The 21899-nt window shown below is 40.0% G+C and overlaps 1 protein-coding gene across 1 annotated transcript; it reads right to left on the reverse strand.

Moving 5' to 3' along the window:
• Positions 1–14630: 14630 nt before the first annotated feature.
• LOC106608753 (homeobox protein HMX2) lies at positions 14631–17334 on the reverse strand. Its single transcript, XM_014206873.3, has 2 exons — positions 16871–17334; positions 14631–15689 (listed from the first exon to the last, which is right to left on the reverse strand). Exons 1-2 carry the CDS (start codon positions 17139–17141, stop codon positions 15142–15144), a joined length of 819 nt encoding a protein of 272 aa, XP_014062348.1. The 5' UTR covers positions 17142–17334; the 3' UTR covers positions 14631–15141.
• Between the last annotated feature and the right edge of the window lie 4565 nt (positions 17335–21899).

Consider the following 21899-nt stretch of genomic DNA (forward strand, 5'->3'; position numbering starts at 1 on the left):
TTTTTAATCGGTGTGTAACAGGCTCATGTAGAGCCAAACTGTCTGTGACACTTCAGAAATGAAACCTCTCAGCAGCAGTGGCCACAGCTGTGATTGGATTATCAAGTACCCCTCCCCAGTTAGCATATGAACATGTCATAAGCATGGCAACAAAAAAAAGCTGTAAAACTGCGACATTTTCTTTCAGCCTCATGGCAAAATGTGTAGAATAGCAGGAAATGAGCTTTAGTAACGCAAAAAATCTCTCAGCCTCATTGCAAGTTGTGTGATGTAGTAAGCCCTAGGGATAATATATATACTGGATTTTGAAAGTAACAAACAATGATATCGATATGATATTTATCTCTTATATAATCCATGATATTTTCTTTATTTATATTCTCCTATGCAAAGTTTAGGAGATTTAAATTGTACAATTGTACAATGACATCCCTACCCCTACAAGGTCTGAGCATAAGGCCCCCCCCCCCCCCCCCCCCAATATTTTGTCATGGATTTTTGGGGGGACGGCTAATTTCCTGCAATTCCACACATATTGCCATGACGCTGATAGAACAATTTGCAGTTTTATTGCTAATCTCATGCAATGTGTACACTCTCAACTGGTATAAAATCTCCTAGCATCATGGTAAGATTTACCTACAGGCAAAAAATCAAGCACAGAAAAACGACAGGCATCTCCCTGTCAGCCTACCCAATCATTTAAGGGAGCCGGGAAAGCAAACTTAACAGTTATAATGTCCCAGCCAAGAAACTTAATTTACCAATTTGCGGGAAGACAAGATGTCAGGAAACAAACCAATTTGCCGTGTGTGCAGCGCACAACAAACCCCAGCCTTACTCCCTGGCCTAATTATCCCTAAAAAGGATGACATTCGCTATTAAGATGAAGCTGCATCAAAATGATAGAGACAGCCTCATTACAAGTAATTATGAGGGAATTAGAAACGTAATTTAACTAAACGAACAAATAATGTCCAGGATATTGAAGAAGCTGCCTGTACTTCTGCCAACTGCTGCAAGTCCCATTACAAAAATGGTACGTCATTAATAGAATGATGACATGCTTTATCTTCCCTACTCCTTTCTGGGAGAGGAGGTCCTGGAGGGGGGAAAAGGAGAAGGAGGATCTGAAACAACTGTTGCAGGGCTGTGGGACCTTCTGGATCACTGAGTGTACATCATGAAGCCTTATACAGTAGATAAATCCCCTCTTAAACGTACAAATAGAAAATGGAGAATAGAAAATGGTTGTGCACAATGTCCATTACAGAATGATGAATGACTGATGGCCCTACATTTTGATTAAGTGCTGTATTAATCCCTTAAAGAGCATCCTGAACATCCTGATTTGGCCTCATTTTGAAGCTTGGTCATAAAGAAATGCTAGCGGCCATGACTGAAGCCAAACAAGAGTTGTCTTGGGAGTGTTGTTTGATGTGGGTGTTTCTTGGGTGTGTCTTTTCCATTCTAGCACAACAAACAAGGGCAGTAGGGAGTACAGCGAGGTAAGCAAACCCACTGGGCAAAAACTGGTTGAGTCAACGTTGTTTCCAGATCATTTCAACCAAAAATGTTATGTGATGACGTTGAATCAACGTGGAAAACTGATTGGATTTGAAAAAAGTAATCAATGTAAAGGAATTTCGTCTTTCCTTCACCCAACTTTTAACCTAAATCCAATGACATGGTGAAACGTTTTCTTGACTTCACGTTGAATTCATGTTAGTTGACAACTCAACCAAATGGTATCAATTGCGAGTTGAATGTCCGGTCCATCCTACAGCACAATATTCTATAACTGGCTAGTTTTGTCTCGTCTCTCCTTACATCCGCTGTTTACATATTTTCTGGGAGACAAATCCCAGAACTACAAATATCTACAGGTCGAAGCTTTGCATCGGTTAGTAGCCTACAGAGTAATGCGAGAAGAGTGCAATTGCTGAACTTATATAGATACTCTAAACAAACGGTTTTGATAACTTTCAAATGTAACCATTCCATATAGAATAAACCATACTTCCCATAATACTGTAAAAGTAGTGTTCTGCTAATATCACCATGTGCAAATATTATACCTTCCTGTATGGTGTCCCATATATGCCCTCAATCTCACACAAATTATCAAGGAACCTACCAGTTACAACCCTAAATCCGTAACCATGGGCACCCTCATAGATATCATCCTGACCAACTTGCCCTCTAATTACACCACTGCTGTCTTCAACCAGGATCTCAGCGATCACTGCCTCATTGCCTGCGTGCATAACGGGTCTGCGGTCAAACGACCACCCCTCATCACTGTCAAACGCTCCCTAAAACACTTCAGCGAGCAGGCCTTTCTTATCGACCTGGCCCGGGTATCCTGGAAGGATATTGACCTCATCCCGTCAGTAGAGGATGCCTGGTTGCTCTTCAAAAGTGCTTTCCTCACCATCTTAAATAAGCATGCCCCATTCAAAAAATGTAGAACTAAGAACAGATATAGCCCATGGTTCACCCCAGACTTGATTGCCCTTGACTAGCACAAAAACATCCTGTGGCATTCTGCATTTGCATCGAATAGCTCCCGCAATATGTAACTTTTCAGGGAAGTCAGGAACCAATATACCCAGTCAGTTAGGAAAGCTAAGGCTAGCTTTTTCAAACAGAAATGTGCTTCCTGTAGCACTAATACTAAAAGGTTTTGGGACACTGTAAAGTCCATGGAGAATAAGAGCACCTCCTCCCAGCTGCCCACTGCACTGAGGATAGGAAACACTGTCACCAGCGATAAATATACGATAATCGATCATTTCAATTAGCATTTTTTCTACAGCTGGTCATGCTTTCCACCTGGCTACCCCAACCCCGGCCAAAATCTCAGCACCCCCTGCAGCAACTGCAGCAACCTCACTACATATTCGTCACCAAACCCACTGGCTCCAGGTCATCTTTAAGTCTTTGCTAGGTAAAGCCCCGCCTTATCTCAGCTCACTGGTCACTATAGCAACACCCACCCGTAGCACGCACTCCAGCAGGTATATTTCACTGGTCATCCCCAAAGCCAACACTTCCTTTGGCCACCTTTCCTTCCAGTTCTCTGCTGCCAATGACTGGAACAAATTGCCAAAATCACTGAAGCTGGAGTCTTATATCTCCCTCTCTAACTTTAAGCATCAGCTGTTAGAACAGCTTACCGATCACTGTACCTGTACACAGCCAATCTGTAAATAGCACACCCGACTATCCCCATATTATTACTTACTCTTTTGCACCCCAGTATCTCTACTTGCACATCATCTGCACATCTATCTCTCCAGTGTTAATGCTAAATTGTAATTATTTCGGCTCTATGGCCTATATATTGCCTACCTCCCTACTCTTCTACATTTGCCCACACTGTACATAGATTTTTCAAAAAAATTATATTGTGTTATTGACTGTACGTTTGTTTATGTGTAACTCTGTGTCGTTGTTTTTGTCGCACTGCTTTGCTTTATCTTGGCCAGGTCGCAGTTGTAAATGAGAACTTGTTCTCAACTGGCCTACCTGGTTAAATAAAGGTGAAATAAAAAAAGAAGACAGGAGTTCCCTGACGTGTGAAGAATATACAGGGTCTCCCAGCCCCGCGGTGTTTGCCCTTATATTTAATAATAAAAAATATGATAAAAATGTGTGTTGTATAATTTTAATGATGAGTGAAAGGTCTCACCCAAGTCAGACATCCAGTATCAACCTGTTTTTCAGTCAGGGTATCCATTTCAAAAGCATCTCTTCTGTCCTCCATCTGTAGAAAAACGAGGAAGTGTGACACTTATTGAAAGGGTGATATTACTAAACACTTGTGATGTACTGTCTTATTAGTAATCACCTTTTGTCTCTTGTGATGTATTTTCCAACGTCTGATGGGCATGACAGCTTAGATCAGCTCCATGCCCTTCTCTTCACAGATACTGATCATGCTAGAGCCTGACATCAGCTCCTATATCCCACCCAGCTCTTATATCACAGAGGGAGGTAGAGAGAGGTGGTGACTTCCAGGACAGATAGTATTTTGACCATTGACCAGATCAAATGTGACCAACCTGATTCAAGTGTCCTCCATTACTCTGAAGCAGCGCTGGTGTCTGGCCAGTGCCTCAGCCTTCTGTAACACCACCTGATATGGTAGGGGGGTTCCCACAATGCTGTTGAACAACACATCCACCAGGTTTTGTACGTAGCCTGTGAAAGTGATAAAATATCACTCAATAAACATAAGTGACTCATTTCAGGAAACTAGGCGTATGTCACATGTCACTACTTCACAGGAGAGGTATTTGAATGTAAACATTTATTTTTCATCATAATGTGTATTTTGGCAGAAATGCCTTCTGGAACAGGAACTTTAATGTGCCTTCATAACAAACTTGTATGCCATCTGTAAATATGAGTAACATTTTTTAATTATGAGCCTAGTTGGTTTAGCCACGTGAAAAGACAGGAACCTTCCCGCTAGCCACGATTGGCTGAGATAATGGATGGGCTGGACATGCCAAGAGATGAGTTTGGATTGGTCTGCCATGTAGGATGCTTCTGTCTATAACATGAGTTGCTCAGTATGTGTAAGTAATCCTTTCTAATGCAGTTTTGTTTATAAGATATCACAAAGAACTGCAAAAGTGTTGCTAATGCTCTCCACTTTCTGGAGGAAGATTGTGCCATGCTGACTCTGAAAATGAGTCAGACGATAAGGAAATCCCTGATTTTAGTTAACATTTTTATTGAACCATACATTGTAGAGTCTTCTGAAACGGTGATCAACCGTGTTGTTGTCAGTGAAGTTGATCGAGTTTTGAAATCAGTGGAATGCCCGGTGGAAGCAGCGTATCATAGCTAAAGAGAATTCTGCCGTTTTCATTGCAAATATGCAGAGGGAGTCAAAAAGAGAACACCAATGGCTGTTGTATAAAATACCTGTCTCCGGATTACATGTTCAAACTAAGGGCAACCCTGGCATCCGTGACAGAGGAGGAGTAGCGTTCACCCATGTATACGGGTAAGAGATTCTAGTTAGCTACATTTTCAGATATTATATATTTCTAGTTTTGTCAGACTTTTTCATTGCAAGTCAAAGCGTACTGTTAGCTAGCTAGCTAAAGTTACCTGGCTGGCTAGCTAGCTAACGTTACATGTATGATCTGTGTTGTAATATTATTTGTATCTAAGCAAGCCATTTGCATTGCTAGTTGTAGCCTAATGTTAGCTAGCTAGCTAACATTGAACCTAGTTGGTTAGCTTTAGCTACCTGCAGATACATGCATGGTAGTAACGTTATGAGTTGGTATTATGGTTTATTATTTAGCTAGCTACATGTCTAAACAAAAGACTCCACTATGTAAATAATCATTTCACTGTACCGTTTACACCTTCTATGTTTGTGCATGTGACAAATACACTTTGATTTGATTTAGTATACTGTGTGTTTACCCGAGACTGTAATGTGAAGAACAACATGACCTGCACCAAAGTCAAATTAGGATATAACGTTACAGTGTCTAAGTTTTAAAACGAGACCGTGTCTAAGTTTTAAAATTCTTTGGTAGATTGCCCTGCCACCTATTACCATACCCCGTTCAAAGGCACTTAAATATTTTGTCTTGCCTATTCACCCTCTGAATGGCACACATACACAATCCATGTCTCAATTGTCTCAAGACTTAAAAATCCTTCTTTAACCTGTCTTCTCCCCTTAATCTACACTGATTGAAGTGTATTAAATAAGTCACATAAATCAGGGATCATTGCTTTCACCTGATCAGTCTGTCATGTAAAGAGCATGTGTTCTTAATGTTTTGTACACTCAGTGTCAATGGTTGTCTAGAAAGGATCAACAACCAACTGGACAGAGCTTGAAGAATTTAAATAATAATAATGTGCAAATATTGTACAATCCAGGTGTGCAAAGCGCTTAGACTTACCCATAAAGACTCACAGCTGTAATCACTGTCAAACGGTTATTCTAACATTGGGGGGGGGGGGGGGGGGGGTTAGGGTTAGGGTTAGGGTTAGGGTTAGGGTTAGGGGGGGGGAGTCATGCAAACACAATTTCCCTTTAGCCCATCCATTTCCAGTTAATATAAAACAGAATCATGAAAAATCACTTATGGCTCAAGCTCTCTTTTTTAAACATTAGTCCATAAATACAGGGAGCTGGTAAAGGGCGACGGATGACAGGCCTGCCTCAAAAATCTCATTATTCCTTCCTCAAATTCATTTAAAGAGCAAAACAGGTCTTGAGAGTTGTCTGGCTTAATGCATTGCGATCGCTTTTAGAACTAATTTCTGGAAGCAACCTCATGACCCTGCATCTCGTCAAGGTGCTATGTTTCATAACCTTCCCCTACAATACACTCAGAAAAGTGTTCCAAACGGGTCCCTATAGAATAACCCTTTTTGGTTCCAGGTAGAACTCTTTTGCATTCCATGTACAACCCTATGTGGAAAAGGTTCTACATTGATCCCAAAAGGGTTCTACCTGGAACCAAAAGGGGTTCTTCAAAGAGATCACCTATGGGGCCAGCCGAGGAACCCTTTTTGGTTCTAGATAGCATCTTTGTTCCTAAGAGTGTGCTGTATAAACGTACACAAGTCCCCTATGGAAATCAAATGCTGGCTAACATGAGACTAAATTGGTTATGAAACCAAATGAGGGTTGAATTCCTGAATATTATTATTTATATAAGGTTGAAATCATACTGGTTGCAGAATGGAAAGGATGCATCCCACTGGGCACACCACGTCATTTCAACTTTGAAATTTGGGTAATATTTAGATGAGACTTTGATCAATATGCTTTCAACCATCTAAAAGCACAACGAAATTCCAATGGAAAAACAGTCAGATTTTTGATTTAGGTGTTATCACTGTGGTTTCAACCAATTTTTAAAAAACACAACAAAGTTCAAATGGGAATACAATGTCAAATTCTTCAAAGCAACTGTTTTTCTGGAAGATGTACTGAGACATTTTCCCTACATTTTCCTCCACGTGGGCCAGCCCCCTAGCAATTTGAGTTCAACCAATGAACGGCTCGCCATTTGCAAGAGGCACATCATGCACACACAGCAGAGCAAGAGCGAGAGCAATGACGTGGTGCACATATCTGCACATATGTGACAGTACGTGATTTTTGGGGATCCGTTTTTGGTTCGTGTGCGCTACTTTTAGAACCACTGGCTAAAAAGTATACAAAAGTACCAGAGAATCTCTTTGACTTAGATATTTGGTTGGGATGGAGACATGAATCAAACATATTAATGATTAACTTGAAGATTACATTTGAAATCAACCAAAGCTTGAAACCATATGTATTGGTTGTACCATATGTATTGTCTATTTTTAGTTGAACCCTGGGTTGATTGAAACAATAGCAGTTGATGACTTTCCAAATGCTATAAAGGCCTAAATAGTCTCATTGATGAAATATTATAAGTATGGTTACATTTAATTTGCTCTGTTAAACCTACCCTTTCGAATGACTTCGATTGCAACAGTGAATATGTATAATAATTAAGAGGTCTCTCAATAATCATTCTCATAATAGCACATTGGTAGTAGTCAGTGACAAATATAAAAGCTAAGTAGGGCTGGGCTTGGTTACCCTGGACATGAGACCAAATGAATTGCTGTAGATCAACTCTCCAATAGGAGGTGCTGCCCAGCCTATTTATATTAATGTATATATATATATATATATATATACACTGCTCAAAAAAATAAAGGGAACACTTAAACAACACATCCTAGATCTGAATGAAAGAAATAATCGTATTAAATACTTTTTTCTTTACATAGTTGAATGTGCTGACAACAAAATCACACAAAAATAATCAATGGAAATCCAATTTATCAACCCATGGAGGTCTGGATTTGGAGTCACACTCAAAATTAAAGTGGAAAACCACACTACAGGCTGATCCAACTTTGATGTAATGTCCTTAAAACAAGTCAAAATGAGGCTCAGTAGTGTGTGTGGCCTCCATGTGCCTGTATGACCTCCCTACAACGCCTGGGCATGCTCCTGATGAGGTGGCGGATGGTCTCCTGAGGGATCTCCTCCCAGACCTGGACTAAAGCATCCGCCAACTCCTGGACAGTCTGTGGTGCAACGTGGCGTTGGTGGATGGAGCGAGACATGATGTCCCAGATGTGCTCAATTGGATTCAGGTCTGGGGAATGGGTGGGCCAGTCCATAGCATCAATGCCTTCCTCTTGCAGGAACTGCTGACACACTCCAGCCACATGAGGTCTAGCATTGTCTTGCATTAGGAGGAACCCAGGGCCAACCGCACCAGCATATGGTCTCACAAGGAGTCTGAGGATCTCATCTCGGTACCTAATGGCAGTCAGGCTACCTCTGGCGAGCACATGGAAGGCTGTGCGGCCCCCCAAAGAAATGCCACCCCACACCATGACTGACCCACCGCCAAACCGGTCATGCTGGAGGATGTTGCAGGCAGCAGAATGTTCTCCACGGCGTCTCCAGACTCTGTCACGTCTGTCACGTGCTCAGTGTGAACCTGCTTTCATCTGTGAAGAGCACAGGGTGCCAGTGGCGAATTTGCCAATCTTGGTGTTCTCTGGCAAATGCCAAACGTCCTGCACGGTGTTGGGCTGTAAGGACAACCCCCACCTGTGGACGTCGGCCCTCGTACCACCCTCATGGAGTCTGTTTCTGACTGTTTGAGCAGACACATGCACATTTGTGGCCTGCTGGAGGTCATTTTGCAGGGCTCTGGCAGTGCTCCTCCTGCTCCTCCTTGCACAAAGGCGGAGGTAGCGGTCCTGCTGCTGGGTTGTTGCCCTCCTACGGCCTCCTCCACATCTCCTGATGTACTGGCCTGTCTCCTGGTAGGGCCTCCATGCTCTGGACACTACGCTGACAGACACAGCAAACCTTCTTGCCACAGCTCGCATTGATGTGCCATCCTGGATGAGCTGCACTACCTGAGCCACTTGTGTGGGTTGTAGACTCTGTCTCATGCTACCACTAGAGTGAAAGCACCGCCAGCATTCAAAAGTGACCAAAACATCAGCCAGGAAGCATAGGAACTGAGAAGTGATCTGATAACTCCTTTATTGGGGGTGTCTTGCTAATTGCCTATAATTTACACCTGTTGTCTATTCCATTTGCACAACAGCATGTGAAATGTATTGTCAATCAGTGTTGCTTCCTAAGTAGACAGTTTGATTTCACAGAAGTGTGATTGACTTGGAGTTACATTGTATTGTTTAAGTGTTCCCTTTATTTTTTTGAGCAGTGTATATATATATATATATATAACATTGGAGATCTGACGTTGTTTCAAAGGTACAATTCAACATATTTTATACAAGGTTTGTCTATGTTGAAAATTGGCTACAATGATGACATAATCCTGTGATTTGAAATTTCACCCTCAAAGCAGTTTACGTTGATTACTTTCTTTTAATCCAATGTATTTTTCACGCAGATTCCACATCACGATAAATTGATAATTACATTGAAACAATGTTAATTCAACCAGTTTGTGCCCAGTGGGACGGTATTTCTTTAGGAATGTAAACAGTAACAGATGGCATTTTTATATTTGAGGTGACAAATACAATAAAGAAAACATAAAGTTGTAATGATGACATGACACTTTGTTAGAGCCTTGTCAAACATGATATTGGTATTGTTTGTGTTTCAGATCAAACGTGCAGTCTAACTGGAACAGAATTACCCTATACTGTAATACAGTCATATACAGCTGAAGTCGGAAGTTTACATACACTTAGGTTGGAGTCATTAAAACTAGTTTTTCAACCACTTCACAAATTTCTTGTCAACAAACTATAGTTTTGGCAAGTCGGTTAGGACATCTACTTTGTGCATGACACAAGTAATTTTTCCAACAATTGTTTACAGACAGATTATTTCACTTATAATTCACTGTATCACATTTCCAGTGGGTCAGAAGTTTCCATACACTAAGTTGACTGTGCCTTTAAACATCTTGGAAAATTCCCGAAAATGATTTCATGGCTTTAGAAGCTTCTGATAGGCTAATTTACATAATTTGAGTCAATTGGAGGTGTACCTGTGGATGTATTTCAAGCCCTACCTTCAAACTCAGTGCCTCTTTGCTTGACATCATGGGAAAATCAAAAGAAATCAGCCAAGACCTCCAAACACCTGCAATTTCCAAACGCCTGAAGGTACCACGTTCATCTGTACAAACAATAGTACGCAAGCATAAACATCATGGGACCATGCAGCCATCATACCGCTCAGGAAGGAGACGCATTCTGTCTCCTAGAGATAAACGTACTTTGGTGTGAAAAGTGCAAATCAATCCCAGAACAACAACAAAGGACCTTGTGAAGATTCTGGAGGAAACAGGTACAAAAGTATCTATATCCACAGTAAAACGGGTCCTATATCGACATAACCTGAAAGGCCACTCAGCAAGGAAGACGCCACTGCTCCAAAACTGCCATAAAAAGCCAGACTACTGTTTGCAACTGCATATGGGGACAAAGATCGTACTTTTTGGAGAAATGGCCTCTGGTCTGATGAAACAAAAGTAGAACTGTTTGGCCATAATGACCATTGTTATGTTTGGAGGAAAAAGGGGGAGGCTTGCAAGCCGAAGAACACCATCCCAACCGTGAAGCACGGGGGTGGCAGCATCATGTTGTGGGGGTGCTTTGCTGCAGGAAGGACTGATGCACTTCACAAAATAGATGGCATCATGAGGGAGAAAAGGTATGTGGATATATTGAAGCAACATATCAAGACATCAGTCAGGAAGTTAAAGCTTTGTCGCAAATGGGTCTTCCAAATGGACAATGACACCAAGCATACTTCCAAAGTTGTGGCAAAATGGCTTAAGGACAACAAAGTCAAGGTATTGGAGTGGCCATCACAATGCCCTGACCTCAATCCTATAGAAAATTTGTGGGCAGAACTGAAAAAGCGTGTGGGAGCAAGGAGGCCTACTGACTCAGTTACACCAGCTCTGTCAGGAGGAATGGGCCAAAATTCACCCAACTTATTGTGGGAACCTTATGGAAGGCTACCCAAAACATTTGACCCAAGTTAAACAATTTAAAGGCAATGCTACCAAGTAGTAATTGAGTGTATGTAAACTTCTGACCCACTGGGAATGTGATGAATGAAATAAAAGCTGAAATAAATCATTCTCTCTACTATCATTCTGACATTTCACATTCTTAAAATGAAGTGGTTATCCTAACTGACCTAAGACAGGGATTTTTGACTCGGATTAAATGTCAGGAATTGTGAAAAACTGAGTTTAAATGTATTTGGCTAAGGTGTATGTAAACTTCTGACTTCAACTGTAGCTAATCAAATGATTGTAATTTTTGTATCCATTTTAGGACTGCCACATGGGAAAAGCTGAGTAAAATGTAAACATTAGGAGTCCTGAAGATAGTTTCCTCTAGGGATTAAAGAAATATCCTGGAAATCCTTCAGCTCATCTTTTCCCTGCCCCTCTTTCTACAGTTACCATTATCCTTGCCATAAATTATACCACAAAGTGAATTACACTTGCTTTTCACTTTACCAGGCAGGTTTGATCAATCCTAAAGCACAACACATAATCTCAAGAAATCTTCACCGTGATTCCAGCCACTATTTCTTTGTCGTTTAAACCACTTCAAATCATTTTCATTGCCTCACTATTAAAATGTGTAATTCATACCTGCCATTTGGGAGATGTATAACACAAGCCCCTCTCATTTTTTTCTTTTTCTCTCTCTCTCTCTCTCTCTCTCTCTCTCTCTCACCGCTCAGTCTCTACAACCCTTTCTATCTCTCTCCTGTAAATCAAACAACTCCATGTAACAGGTCATGCAGATTTCCCACAAGTCAGCAGTGCACAAGTTTCCATCCAGGAGAGTAGTGTTTTACCGTCAAACATGATGGCATAATGACCGCTGTAAAACTAATAAACAGCTTCATTCACACAACGCTATTCCTCCTTTTCATGTCTCTTTCACTCTTTTCTCTCCCTTTCCTTTCTTTCACAAATTCATCCCCCTGCACCTCTCCGCCAGCATCAGTTACCCATAAATCACTTCTGTTGTCTAACGCGATCCATTTGCCCAGAACACCGAGCGGCAGTTGCAGGAATTGGGTCAGGAATAATCTGCTGGGCAACAGAGCCTCGCTAGTCATGATGCTGCAGGGTAATGTATAGCCATTAGCACCGAGAGAGAGAGGGAGATCCCTTATACGACATAAAACTGTGTGTGTGTGTGTGTGTGTGTGTGTGTGTGTGTGTGTGTGTGTGTGTGTGTGTGTGTGTGTGTGTGTGTGTGTGTGTGTGTGTGTGTGTGTGTGTGTGTGTGTGTGTGTGTGTGTGTGTGTGTGTGTGTGTGTGTGCGCATGGTTTGATTGGGCCAATTAACACAAGAGCAACCAAATACTGTAGCCTAATATTGTAAGATCAAGCAAAGATACAAAGAAGATACAACAAGACAGAGTTATTTCCAAAATGTGTATTTCCAACCATTTTCCATGTGCTGCATTATTGTACAATGGTACCAAAATAGTTATCCGTTTTTTTAATAGCCTTATCGGCGGTCATGGAAAACTAAAATGTGCGTAATATGTATGTTTCAATAGTTGAAACCAAGATTATAGGTCTGTTTTTATATTCGTTTTTATTTCTATTAGTTTTAAGATTTTATTCGAAATTCAGTTTAGTTTCAGTTAGTTTTCAGATCTGATTTACTAGTCACTTAGTTTAAGTATAATAAAAACATTTAGTTTTTCTATTATTTAATTTTAGTGTTAGTGAAATGAAGTAGCCTTTGGGAGGCTAGGAGCCATTTTTGTGTTGTACAATTTTTTGGTTTTGTGGAATGTCTCTTTTCGCCACTGTGGGGCAGTAATGCATAAGGTGATGGGTCAGGTCATAGGTTAGGTGAGATGACAAAGATGCACCAAATCCTTTTTTTTATTATTCGTTTTGTTTTAGTTTCAGTTTTAGTTTACTATAATAATATTGTCTGTTAAGTTTAAAAGCAATCTAAGCTCCAGGCAAAAGTTTTACATTGCTTCAATTTCAATGAATTTCATGAATTGACCTGAGTTGAAATGGAGTTGGCCCCATTCTTATAGGCCTACGTTATGTATTACCTAATATTGTACAGTATACACTTGTTACAACTAGACTGTAATCCTGCAATAGACAATGAAACTGCTATCAATTGGGCCAACACCAATCAGTGATTTGAGAGTTAAATATATTATTTCTCCCTATAAACACTCAAAGTGGTATGCCATTTCGCCCCCACCTACATGTACAGATTACCTTAACTAGCCTGTACCCCGCACACTGACTCGGTACCGGTGCCCCCTGTATATAGCCTTGTTATTGTTATTCTTATTGTGTACTTTTTATTATTACTTTTTATTTTAGTCTACTTGGAAAATATTTTCTTATTCTTGAACTGCACTGTTGGTTAAGGGCTTGTAAGTAAGCATTTCACGGTAAAGTCTACACTTGTTGTATTCGGCGCATGTGGCAAATCAAGTTTGATTTGATTTGAGTGGTGGCTAGCTTGAAAAGGAAAAGCATCACACAACGATGCGGTGAGTCTTGAACTTTAACAATGCCACTGCTTATTACATTCCCTTCAACAAGGCTAGACGTTCCTGTAATGCACACTTCAAATGTCAGAATATGCCACCATGACTCTGATTGGTTGCTGATGGTGTACATCTCTTTCCCTTCCCCTGAAATAGGTTAAGCAGACCACTGAGTTGACACTCATAAGTACATATGACACATTTCACATTGGCTAACTTGCCAAAGGACTGTGATGACAGATGAAAAGAGTCTTTGTGTTTAAGACAGGCAACATAAATATAACCAAAGCGTTTGACACGATCTTAACTCATTATGTGCCCATGGTTGAAGGGAAGCAGCACATAAACCCATCTGCAGCCAGTAATACTGCAGTGGAAGGCTACACCTGAAATCACTTGTATACATAGATCATTTTGAAACTGTAGTCCCCTTCTTGTAAAAACATGTTGACAACACTTTGTTGTTAATAGCACATCCTGTTAGTAACACAGTTAGTAGTAGGCATATGAGCACTTGTTACAACAGACCTATGAGGCTTAGGGTATAGTATGACATTGTTCACATTTGACAAATATATGTTGGATACGGAAAAACAGTGTCCTACATTGTTTTTAGGCTACCAGGCAGTCTAGATGTTTTTAATATGAATTTTGGCGCGCTGGACGCTTATGCCACTGGCTAAGAGGGTGTTTTAGTATCGCTGTTCACCTTTAGAGGCCTAGTTAGTTGCAGAGTCATACGTTTAGAAGAGAGTTTGGCCGACTGTAGCTGGGTGCCATGTTGACTGAAACTTCAATTGCAGAAAGTTACACAGAAAAATAACAAATATAGGTTTGTCTTTAATAATGTTTGAGCTGCAGTGTGAACATTTTAAATGAGTAAGCTATTTTATATGGTACATATGAAATTCGTTTTTCCTTTCCTGTTTTTCAAAAACTGGATTGAATGCCACAATTGAGATGTCGAAATAAATATTAAAAACGGGCAATGTACAATAAATCCCAACCCATGTTTCACTGATATAGAAAATTTATTGAATTAGCAGTTCATTTGGTGGGCCTATGATTACAATAACATTTCCCCAAAATCGAAGCAACGAGTTTGCACTTCCATATCCCCAAATGTATAAACCCAATTTCTTCCAGTATTTTAACAGATTAAGGTGGTTGGACCTCAATATTTCATATTCACATTCACATTACATTTAAAACTGTTTGAATGCATTCATAATTCGTTTGGGAAACAGTCCACTTGATAACATATGTATTTCAGTGTCTAAATTCCCACAATATAACGTGTAACCAGGGAGAAGAACGCAAAATCAAGGTTCAAAATAATTATTATACACATGGTGTATTTTATACATTTAGAGAAGCTTGTTGCTTTCTTGTTAAAATATTTGCTGCATAATAAGACATATTTTTTAAACAAATAAAGTGATATAATATACAAGAGTTTGGCAGACATTTATAAGAAAGTACTGTCGTGTGTTAACGTGTTATTTTTTTGGACTGTCATCACAGGCATTGAGTCAATATTCAATCTTGTTATACAGATTGTACAGTGGTAACCCTTGTAGGCTGCTGCCAGGATAGTATAGTGGCGTTGGAAAAGCAATAGATCTTGGAACTGGTACCCGGAGCAGGGAGTTATCTCTAAAAACAAGCGGCATTCCGACCAGTGTCTGTGCGGATGCGTGTGCCATGTTCGCAGCCTCCAGTTCCGCCGACAGTTGTCGCTTCCATTTGTTTCTGCGGTTCTGAAACCACGTCTTCACCTGAGTTTCTGTTAGCTGTAGACTTGATGCCAAGCAAGCTCGCTCGGAGCTGCTCAAATACCTCTTCATATCAAATGTGGACTCGAGCTGGTACACCTGACTCCGCGAGAAGACGGTACGAGTCTTCTTCTTGGACGAGTTAGTCTGCTTGTCCGCACCGTCTGTCTGTCTCTCCTCGGAAATAGGTGACATTGGATTGCATGGTCTCTCTTGTTCCTCTTTGTAATCCTGCAGCAGAGGCTGTGTCAAGTGCGGTCGCCGTGCAATCCCGTCATGGCTTGAAATAAGTCCCTTGGTTGCACCTGCATTGGGGAAAAATACCAGTATTTTATTTGACCTTTTATTTAACTAGGCAAGTCAGTTCTTATTTTCAATGACGACCAAGGAACAGTGGGTTGACTGCCTTGTTCAGGGGCAGAACGATAGAGTTCGCTCGGGGATTCGATCTTGCAACCTTTCGGTTACTACTCCAACACCACTAAGCTACCTGCCGCCCCAGTATAAAGACCACTAGGTTGGAAATAAAATGTAAATAATTTCAAAATATTTCAACACTGATTTCCCAATGTCCTCCTCGATATCATCTATAGCCTACCAACATTGATAAATGGTGTAGGCCTACCCTCAAGATATATGCATCAACTTAAGATATGCTACTGGACGCTTTAGTCTATTGCCTTTAGATCAGATTATCAATTCTGTCACAAAATGTAGAATATGTCTCAAAGATTTCACCCTTATTTTTCAAAGGCTTTGTTTTGGCCTACCCAGGTTTGGAGAACATCCCTATTAAAAGAAGAACATTATTCGATACTCGGTACAAGAGTGCATTAAGTGTGAACTTTGACTCATTAATTGACCGTTGAAAGGTTGTAAGTGGCCTTTTAAATAAACAATTTAATATGACTCTGCCTGGTGCACAATATTAATTAAATCAGGTTACATTTAACGCTCAATTGACGAAATGTAGTGCAGTCATTGTGAAAACATGTTTAATCAATTAGAAGACTCGATTAAATTTGGAATGAAGGGGGAAACATCCTGTTAATTATTTGACCTTTCCCCTGTTCGCTGATCTAGCAGTAATACGACACATTAAACAAAGTGAAGTGATAGCCTACCTATCTGCAGTCACAAACAGGCTACTATAGAGTTATCGAAGTTTACAAGCTTAAATTGCAGCAAGTACTAGGCTAAATGTATCATAAATACGTGTATAATTAGGCCTAGCCTACCTTAGTCTACTGTTGATCTATTATTGGGCTACAATAATAGCCTAATAATAGAAATAATGATAATATCCCGTTAGATGACATAGATTTATACAATATATAGCCTACTTAACTTTTTTACTTGGAAAATAAGCGTTTATTTTCGAAAGGCAAAATGTCAGCGACGAAAATCAATTCAAGAAAAATCTATCTTAAAGCAAAAATTAGTACGTTTTACGCACAACACAAATTACATTCAGTAATCTACTCACCTAAACATGAAAAATTAAGTGGTTGATGTTGGTTGCATGGCTCGCTGTGACCAGGATCCGAGCAGAAACAGTCTGCTGAGTCCTCCCCACCACTGCACTCCTCTTCCGAAGAAACCGAGAGCAAGCGCGTCCTCGCCAGCTGCAGTCCCTTGGAACTCTCCTTCGCCCCGGACCGTGGCTTCTCCGACGACTTGCCCAATATCGACTGAATAGTGAAGGTGGAAATCGGGGCCGAAGAGCACTTGCTTCCGTTGTCTTCTGTGGTACTCATTCTCGACTCATAACAGTAAGATTGGGCTATATCGTATAGTTTTTTCTTATTATTGGTCTGTGAGGACTCTTGTGTAAAAGAGTTCGAAAATAGTCTTTTTTTAGTAAAACCTTTTTAGAAATTGGGGTGCTTGGGTTGGTTTTTCCTGGAGCTCAGGGAACATGAATGTATTCCTGGTCTACTTCCACGCGCTCTGGACTGAAGGCAGTATTGTGGCGTTGGCTCATTTGCATGTAGGTAAGCTCCTCTGGGCCAATCACACGCTCAAACTAAGCCCGGAAATTTTAAACTCATGTTGAGGTTCTGAGATAGGATGAGAGGAGATAAGGAAAGGCTGTCGTTTATTCCATCTTACGTCCCTCTTTGAATCCGATAGTGAAGGTAGACAAATATAGGCCTTATGGTACAGACAAATCACACATCTTAGGCTATTATATTACTTCATCAGACATCTCTCTCTGCCAGAAATATACAGCACAAGACGTTTTGCATAGGCATAGTATCCATCGACTTTCATTTAGAAACTGATGCAGCAAGTCTCTTATTATAACCCACATTCATTTACGTTGGACGTTTGGTTGAAAAGGGAGAATTGTTTAGGCTATGAATGTTGTGTAGGTAAAGGTTTCTAATTTTCGAGTCTTATGTTGTGTGTCGTTTTTTGTGCCTGTTTGTTTTGTTTTTGTGTATATATTTACACACGTGGAACTGTAGCAAATGACTTACCTAATACGTAGGCCTGATTCACAATTTAAGAGGACAGACTGGGGATGAATTTCCCACTCACGAGGCTATGAGAAAATGTGAAACAGGTGCAACCATGGAAGTTACCAGGAGTCTTTTAACGATGAGCTTCAGTGATTTTTCTTTTACCTTTTTTTCAATCACAAGTATTCAATACTTTGTTGATGGAATTTTACCAATTAATATTGTCACAAATAGGTCTATTGCAAGACAACATAACACATTGTTGTTACACTGTAGTAGACCCGTATTATTTCCCATGCAAGATGTATAGTATTGAAGTGAATGGAGAGAATAATGTTTCACATCGACATGATGTTTGGATTGGTCATGATTCTCCCCTTGTCTATTATTCTAGATGTAGATATAGACTATAATTTAAACCTTTTCACTTACTAGTGTAAAATACTTTGTTTGGAAGATTCCCTCAAAGAACAAACCCCATATCCCTAACATAATTAGTTACAACTGAATAATAGCATACCACTGAGACACCCTCGGGGGGAAATGCACACCATGCTATTACAGGCCACTGTAGACACAAGTACTGCACAATGACTTCATTGAAGGAATGGAAAGTATTTTATTAGCCTTGTGCAAGGTAAACTGGTCAGATAATCCAACACAGTTCTGAAACTAATACGGAACCTTACTATTTTTTTCTCCAGAAAATAATAAACACATTCCAGGTCCATTATCTGCGATTAGGAATTCATTTGATCATTACTACAGTTATTCTGCCTCGCGTAGAGTAGAGGCCTGCTAATTGATTGACTAATTGATTGGAGGGCGGGGGCGCTCCCCACCGCCGCCCCTGCATCTCCTCTCCCTCTCTCTCTGACCGTGTCTGGCGGGGCAGGTGCTGGGCTTGAGTTCGCAGTTCGAGCACATTATCCCTCTTTACTGCTTTCTAAGGGACCCCAGACACATTACAAACGGTCAGCTTTAATCATAATGTCAGCGCCCGAACCCTCATGCTGCTGCGCCAAGGGAGGCGACCCCAGCCTTTCTCCTTATTCTGTTCAATACTGTTTCGTATTGTGGTTCTGTTAATCCTTTGATAGGAGGAAGGAGTAACAGGATGACGATGATTATAATGATGACGATAATAAAGACGATGATGAAGACGATGAGGGTGCTGATGAGGATGATGATGAAACCATGATTGTCAGGAACGCATTATGTCCACCGAGACGTAGGCTAGCTACACGTACTGGGGTAATATATGAGGGCAGTCAGATTGCGCTGGATTTACGGTGACTACACATGAGGCATGAAATCTGCCATGACAGTTAAATGGGCTGATTGTATACGCGCTCTTTTCAAACAAAGACCTTTGTCAACAGCAGCGATGTCTTTTTAAAGCTTTAATTATACCCTTCTAAGCTATCCTTAACAAGAAATCATTACATAATTAATCCGACACTTGAATACAAATTCAACTCCACAGTTATTAGGATGTTATTTAAACAAATCTGAATATATTGTTCATAATAGCCTAATAAAATAAATAAATAAATGGCATTATAATTCATTGTAGGCCTATATGCCTGCATAAAGGTAATTGTGTCATTCATATTTATTTGAACGTTTCTGAAGATCCTGCATTCACGTCTCTGATATGCAGTCTTTTTCTATCCATGACGTTTGTACATTTTACTTATAGAATTTTTTTTCAGAAACATCATTGCGCGGTCTAACTTCGTGCTCTATCACAGTGATAGGTGTTGTATTGCAGCCCTACCGCAATAACAGAACACGATCTTTACTATGGGAAAGGGGTCTTAGAAAGACAGATGAAGTTATGAGCAGCTTTGATCAAAGAATCAAGCTTCGATAAATATTAAACAAAGACCCCTACACGTGTGTATTATGATATATGATGTGTCCAACTCTAAAATAAGGAAATTACCAGAGAAAATGATATCAATACATTTTCTAAGTATAAACGTTGATTATGTTTCGATTTTCATTCAAGGATCCGAGCCCAGCTCCTTTTTTCAAATAGGAGAGAGGGAGAGAGAGGGTCGAAGCAGTCGTAAGAGCAAAACAGAGCGCGAACCCTGGAGGTGTAGGCTACAATTTATGTAATCTTCGGCTGGAAATGAATTGGGTAATTTATTGGAAAACAGAAAGTCAAGAAGATTGGATCAGTATAGCCTATCCAAGGGCTCCTATCCATCAAGTTCCAATTAACAACCTCACCATTGAGTTTTAATGGCTTTCCAATCTACTGCCCTGATAGACTCATCAATTCCTCGGGGAGAAATTAAGAAAATCGACCGCCCCTTGGCGTTTCGGTGTCATTCTTCACAGCAACTATATGTCAAATTAAAAACACAATTAACATTTAAACTGTTCCAATCAGACTGTGCCCCGCAACCTATGTTTCACTTAATAGAACTTTTATGAAAATCTTGATGCTCGCATTCAATCCCGAAGCAAATGAGATACTAGTATAAAGATTTCCGTTCCCTAAAAAATAAGTGTGTCCAGAAAGTGTTGTGCTAAGGCCCATGTTATCCCTTTGACACCAAAAGTTTGTTTTTATTTTATACATTATTGACAAAATGATGCCACGATATTTACAAATGTATGCAGGCTTGTGGCAATGTATAAACAATTAGTAAAATCCATTCAAACTTACTTTTGATATTTTTTTTCAAGCTTTCCTGACTAATCATTTTGCATCATCATGATGAGGCCTGTGACACTTTGCTTCTTGAAAGTCCAATATCTTTCAAACGGGACATCTGATATGCACAACATTTTGGGACTGTATCAACAGTGGACTAATGAAAAGAAATACCAAAAGGTAATTTTTGAGTGGATTTTCCCTTTAAGCTCAATTAACATAATTATGCCTACCTACGGTAAAGAAATTGCAACACAATATCTCCACAGATATTTGCATGAATCACACATGCGTGAACAGATGCCCAGGGTTTCAGGAAAGGGCTGAAAATACTTAATAAGCTGTTGGCACTTGATCAGCACTCAACTTTCCTGCGATTACGTCCGTTGCCCTGTTCCTGCAAATGTAGGCTACTTTATCCTATTTTTGGTCTCGCCCCTTCTACTTTACATAAATATGTTCTACAAATGGAAATTATCGAGTTGTCATTTTTTTCAATTTATGCGCGCAAATCAAGGTCATGAGCGTAACCAGAACTGCCCGTGAACAATGCCATTTTTTGTAACAATATTTTAGACGTTTGTAGATCAATATGTGGTAGGGGAAGAACGCCATATATCCCAATCTATTAATTCTCTGTAATGGGTCCATGTGGAGTTTGCATGATATAATACGTCAATACATGAGTGATTATCAGACTATATTTGAATGCGCTCTTTGTCTAGTGATGCGGTCATAATAGAGTAGCTACTGATTTGTTTTCGATAACTGCATTAGAGACAAAATCAGAAAATGACCTTTAGGCAAGGCGTTGACTGGTTTCTACTCAGCTGGAAGGAATGCTGAATAAAACAACAAAGTAGGTCTAATCTTCAAGAGTAATTTTATAGTCATATTGATATTTATGTTATTCCATCTAACATTGTAGATAATAAATGTGTTAAATATTTCGCTACATCAAAACTTTATATTAGGCTAATGTTGCAGCTATGTAATTTGAGCCAATTTATCTCGTCCACAATAAAGGAAAAATTTGTGACTGACATTAAACCGGTGAAACATTATGATTTAACAAAGTATATTTCTTTATGTATTAAAAGGAAAAAGTCAGTCCACAACATACCGTGGATACAAATTGTGAAGGTTTGAGGAGAAAGTCTACGTCAATCGTTGTCATATAGCTATCAAAACCTTTCGACTCCCTAAAACATTAATGTGGCCTATGGGTGATCGAAAGACTTGAGATAACTTTTTCACAAGATACCAAAGGTTTTCTACTCAACACAAATTTATCTTTTCGACCATTTGCAACATTCCACAGGTGAATTGTAGGCATGCATTGCAGAGACATTGGCATTGGTGTGTGAATAGCCAGATGC

Source organism: Salmo salar, chromosome 01 (assembly GCF_965601325.2).
Source record: "Salmo salar chromosome 01, fSalSal1, whole genome shotgun sequence".
Classification (NCBI taxonomy): Eukaryota; Metazoa; Chordata; class Actinopteri; order Salmoniformes; family Salmonidae; genus Salmo; species Salmo salar.

Bases quoted from the DNA above. Each gene is read 5' to 3' on its own strand.
- LOC106608753 (XM_014206873.3), bottom strand. From the start codon at position 17,141: ATGAGTACCACAGAAGACAACGGAAGCAAGTGCTCTTCGGCCCCGATT. The intron at 15,690-16,870 runs GTGAGTAGATTA...TCCCCAATGCAG, and splicing joins ACTTAATTTTTCATGTTTAG to GTGCAACCAAGGGACTTATT.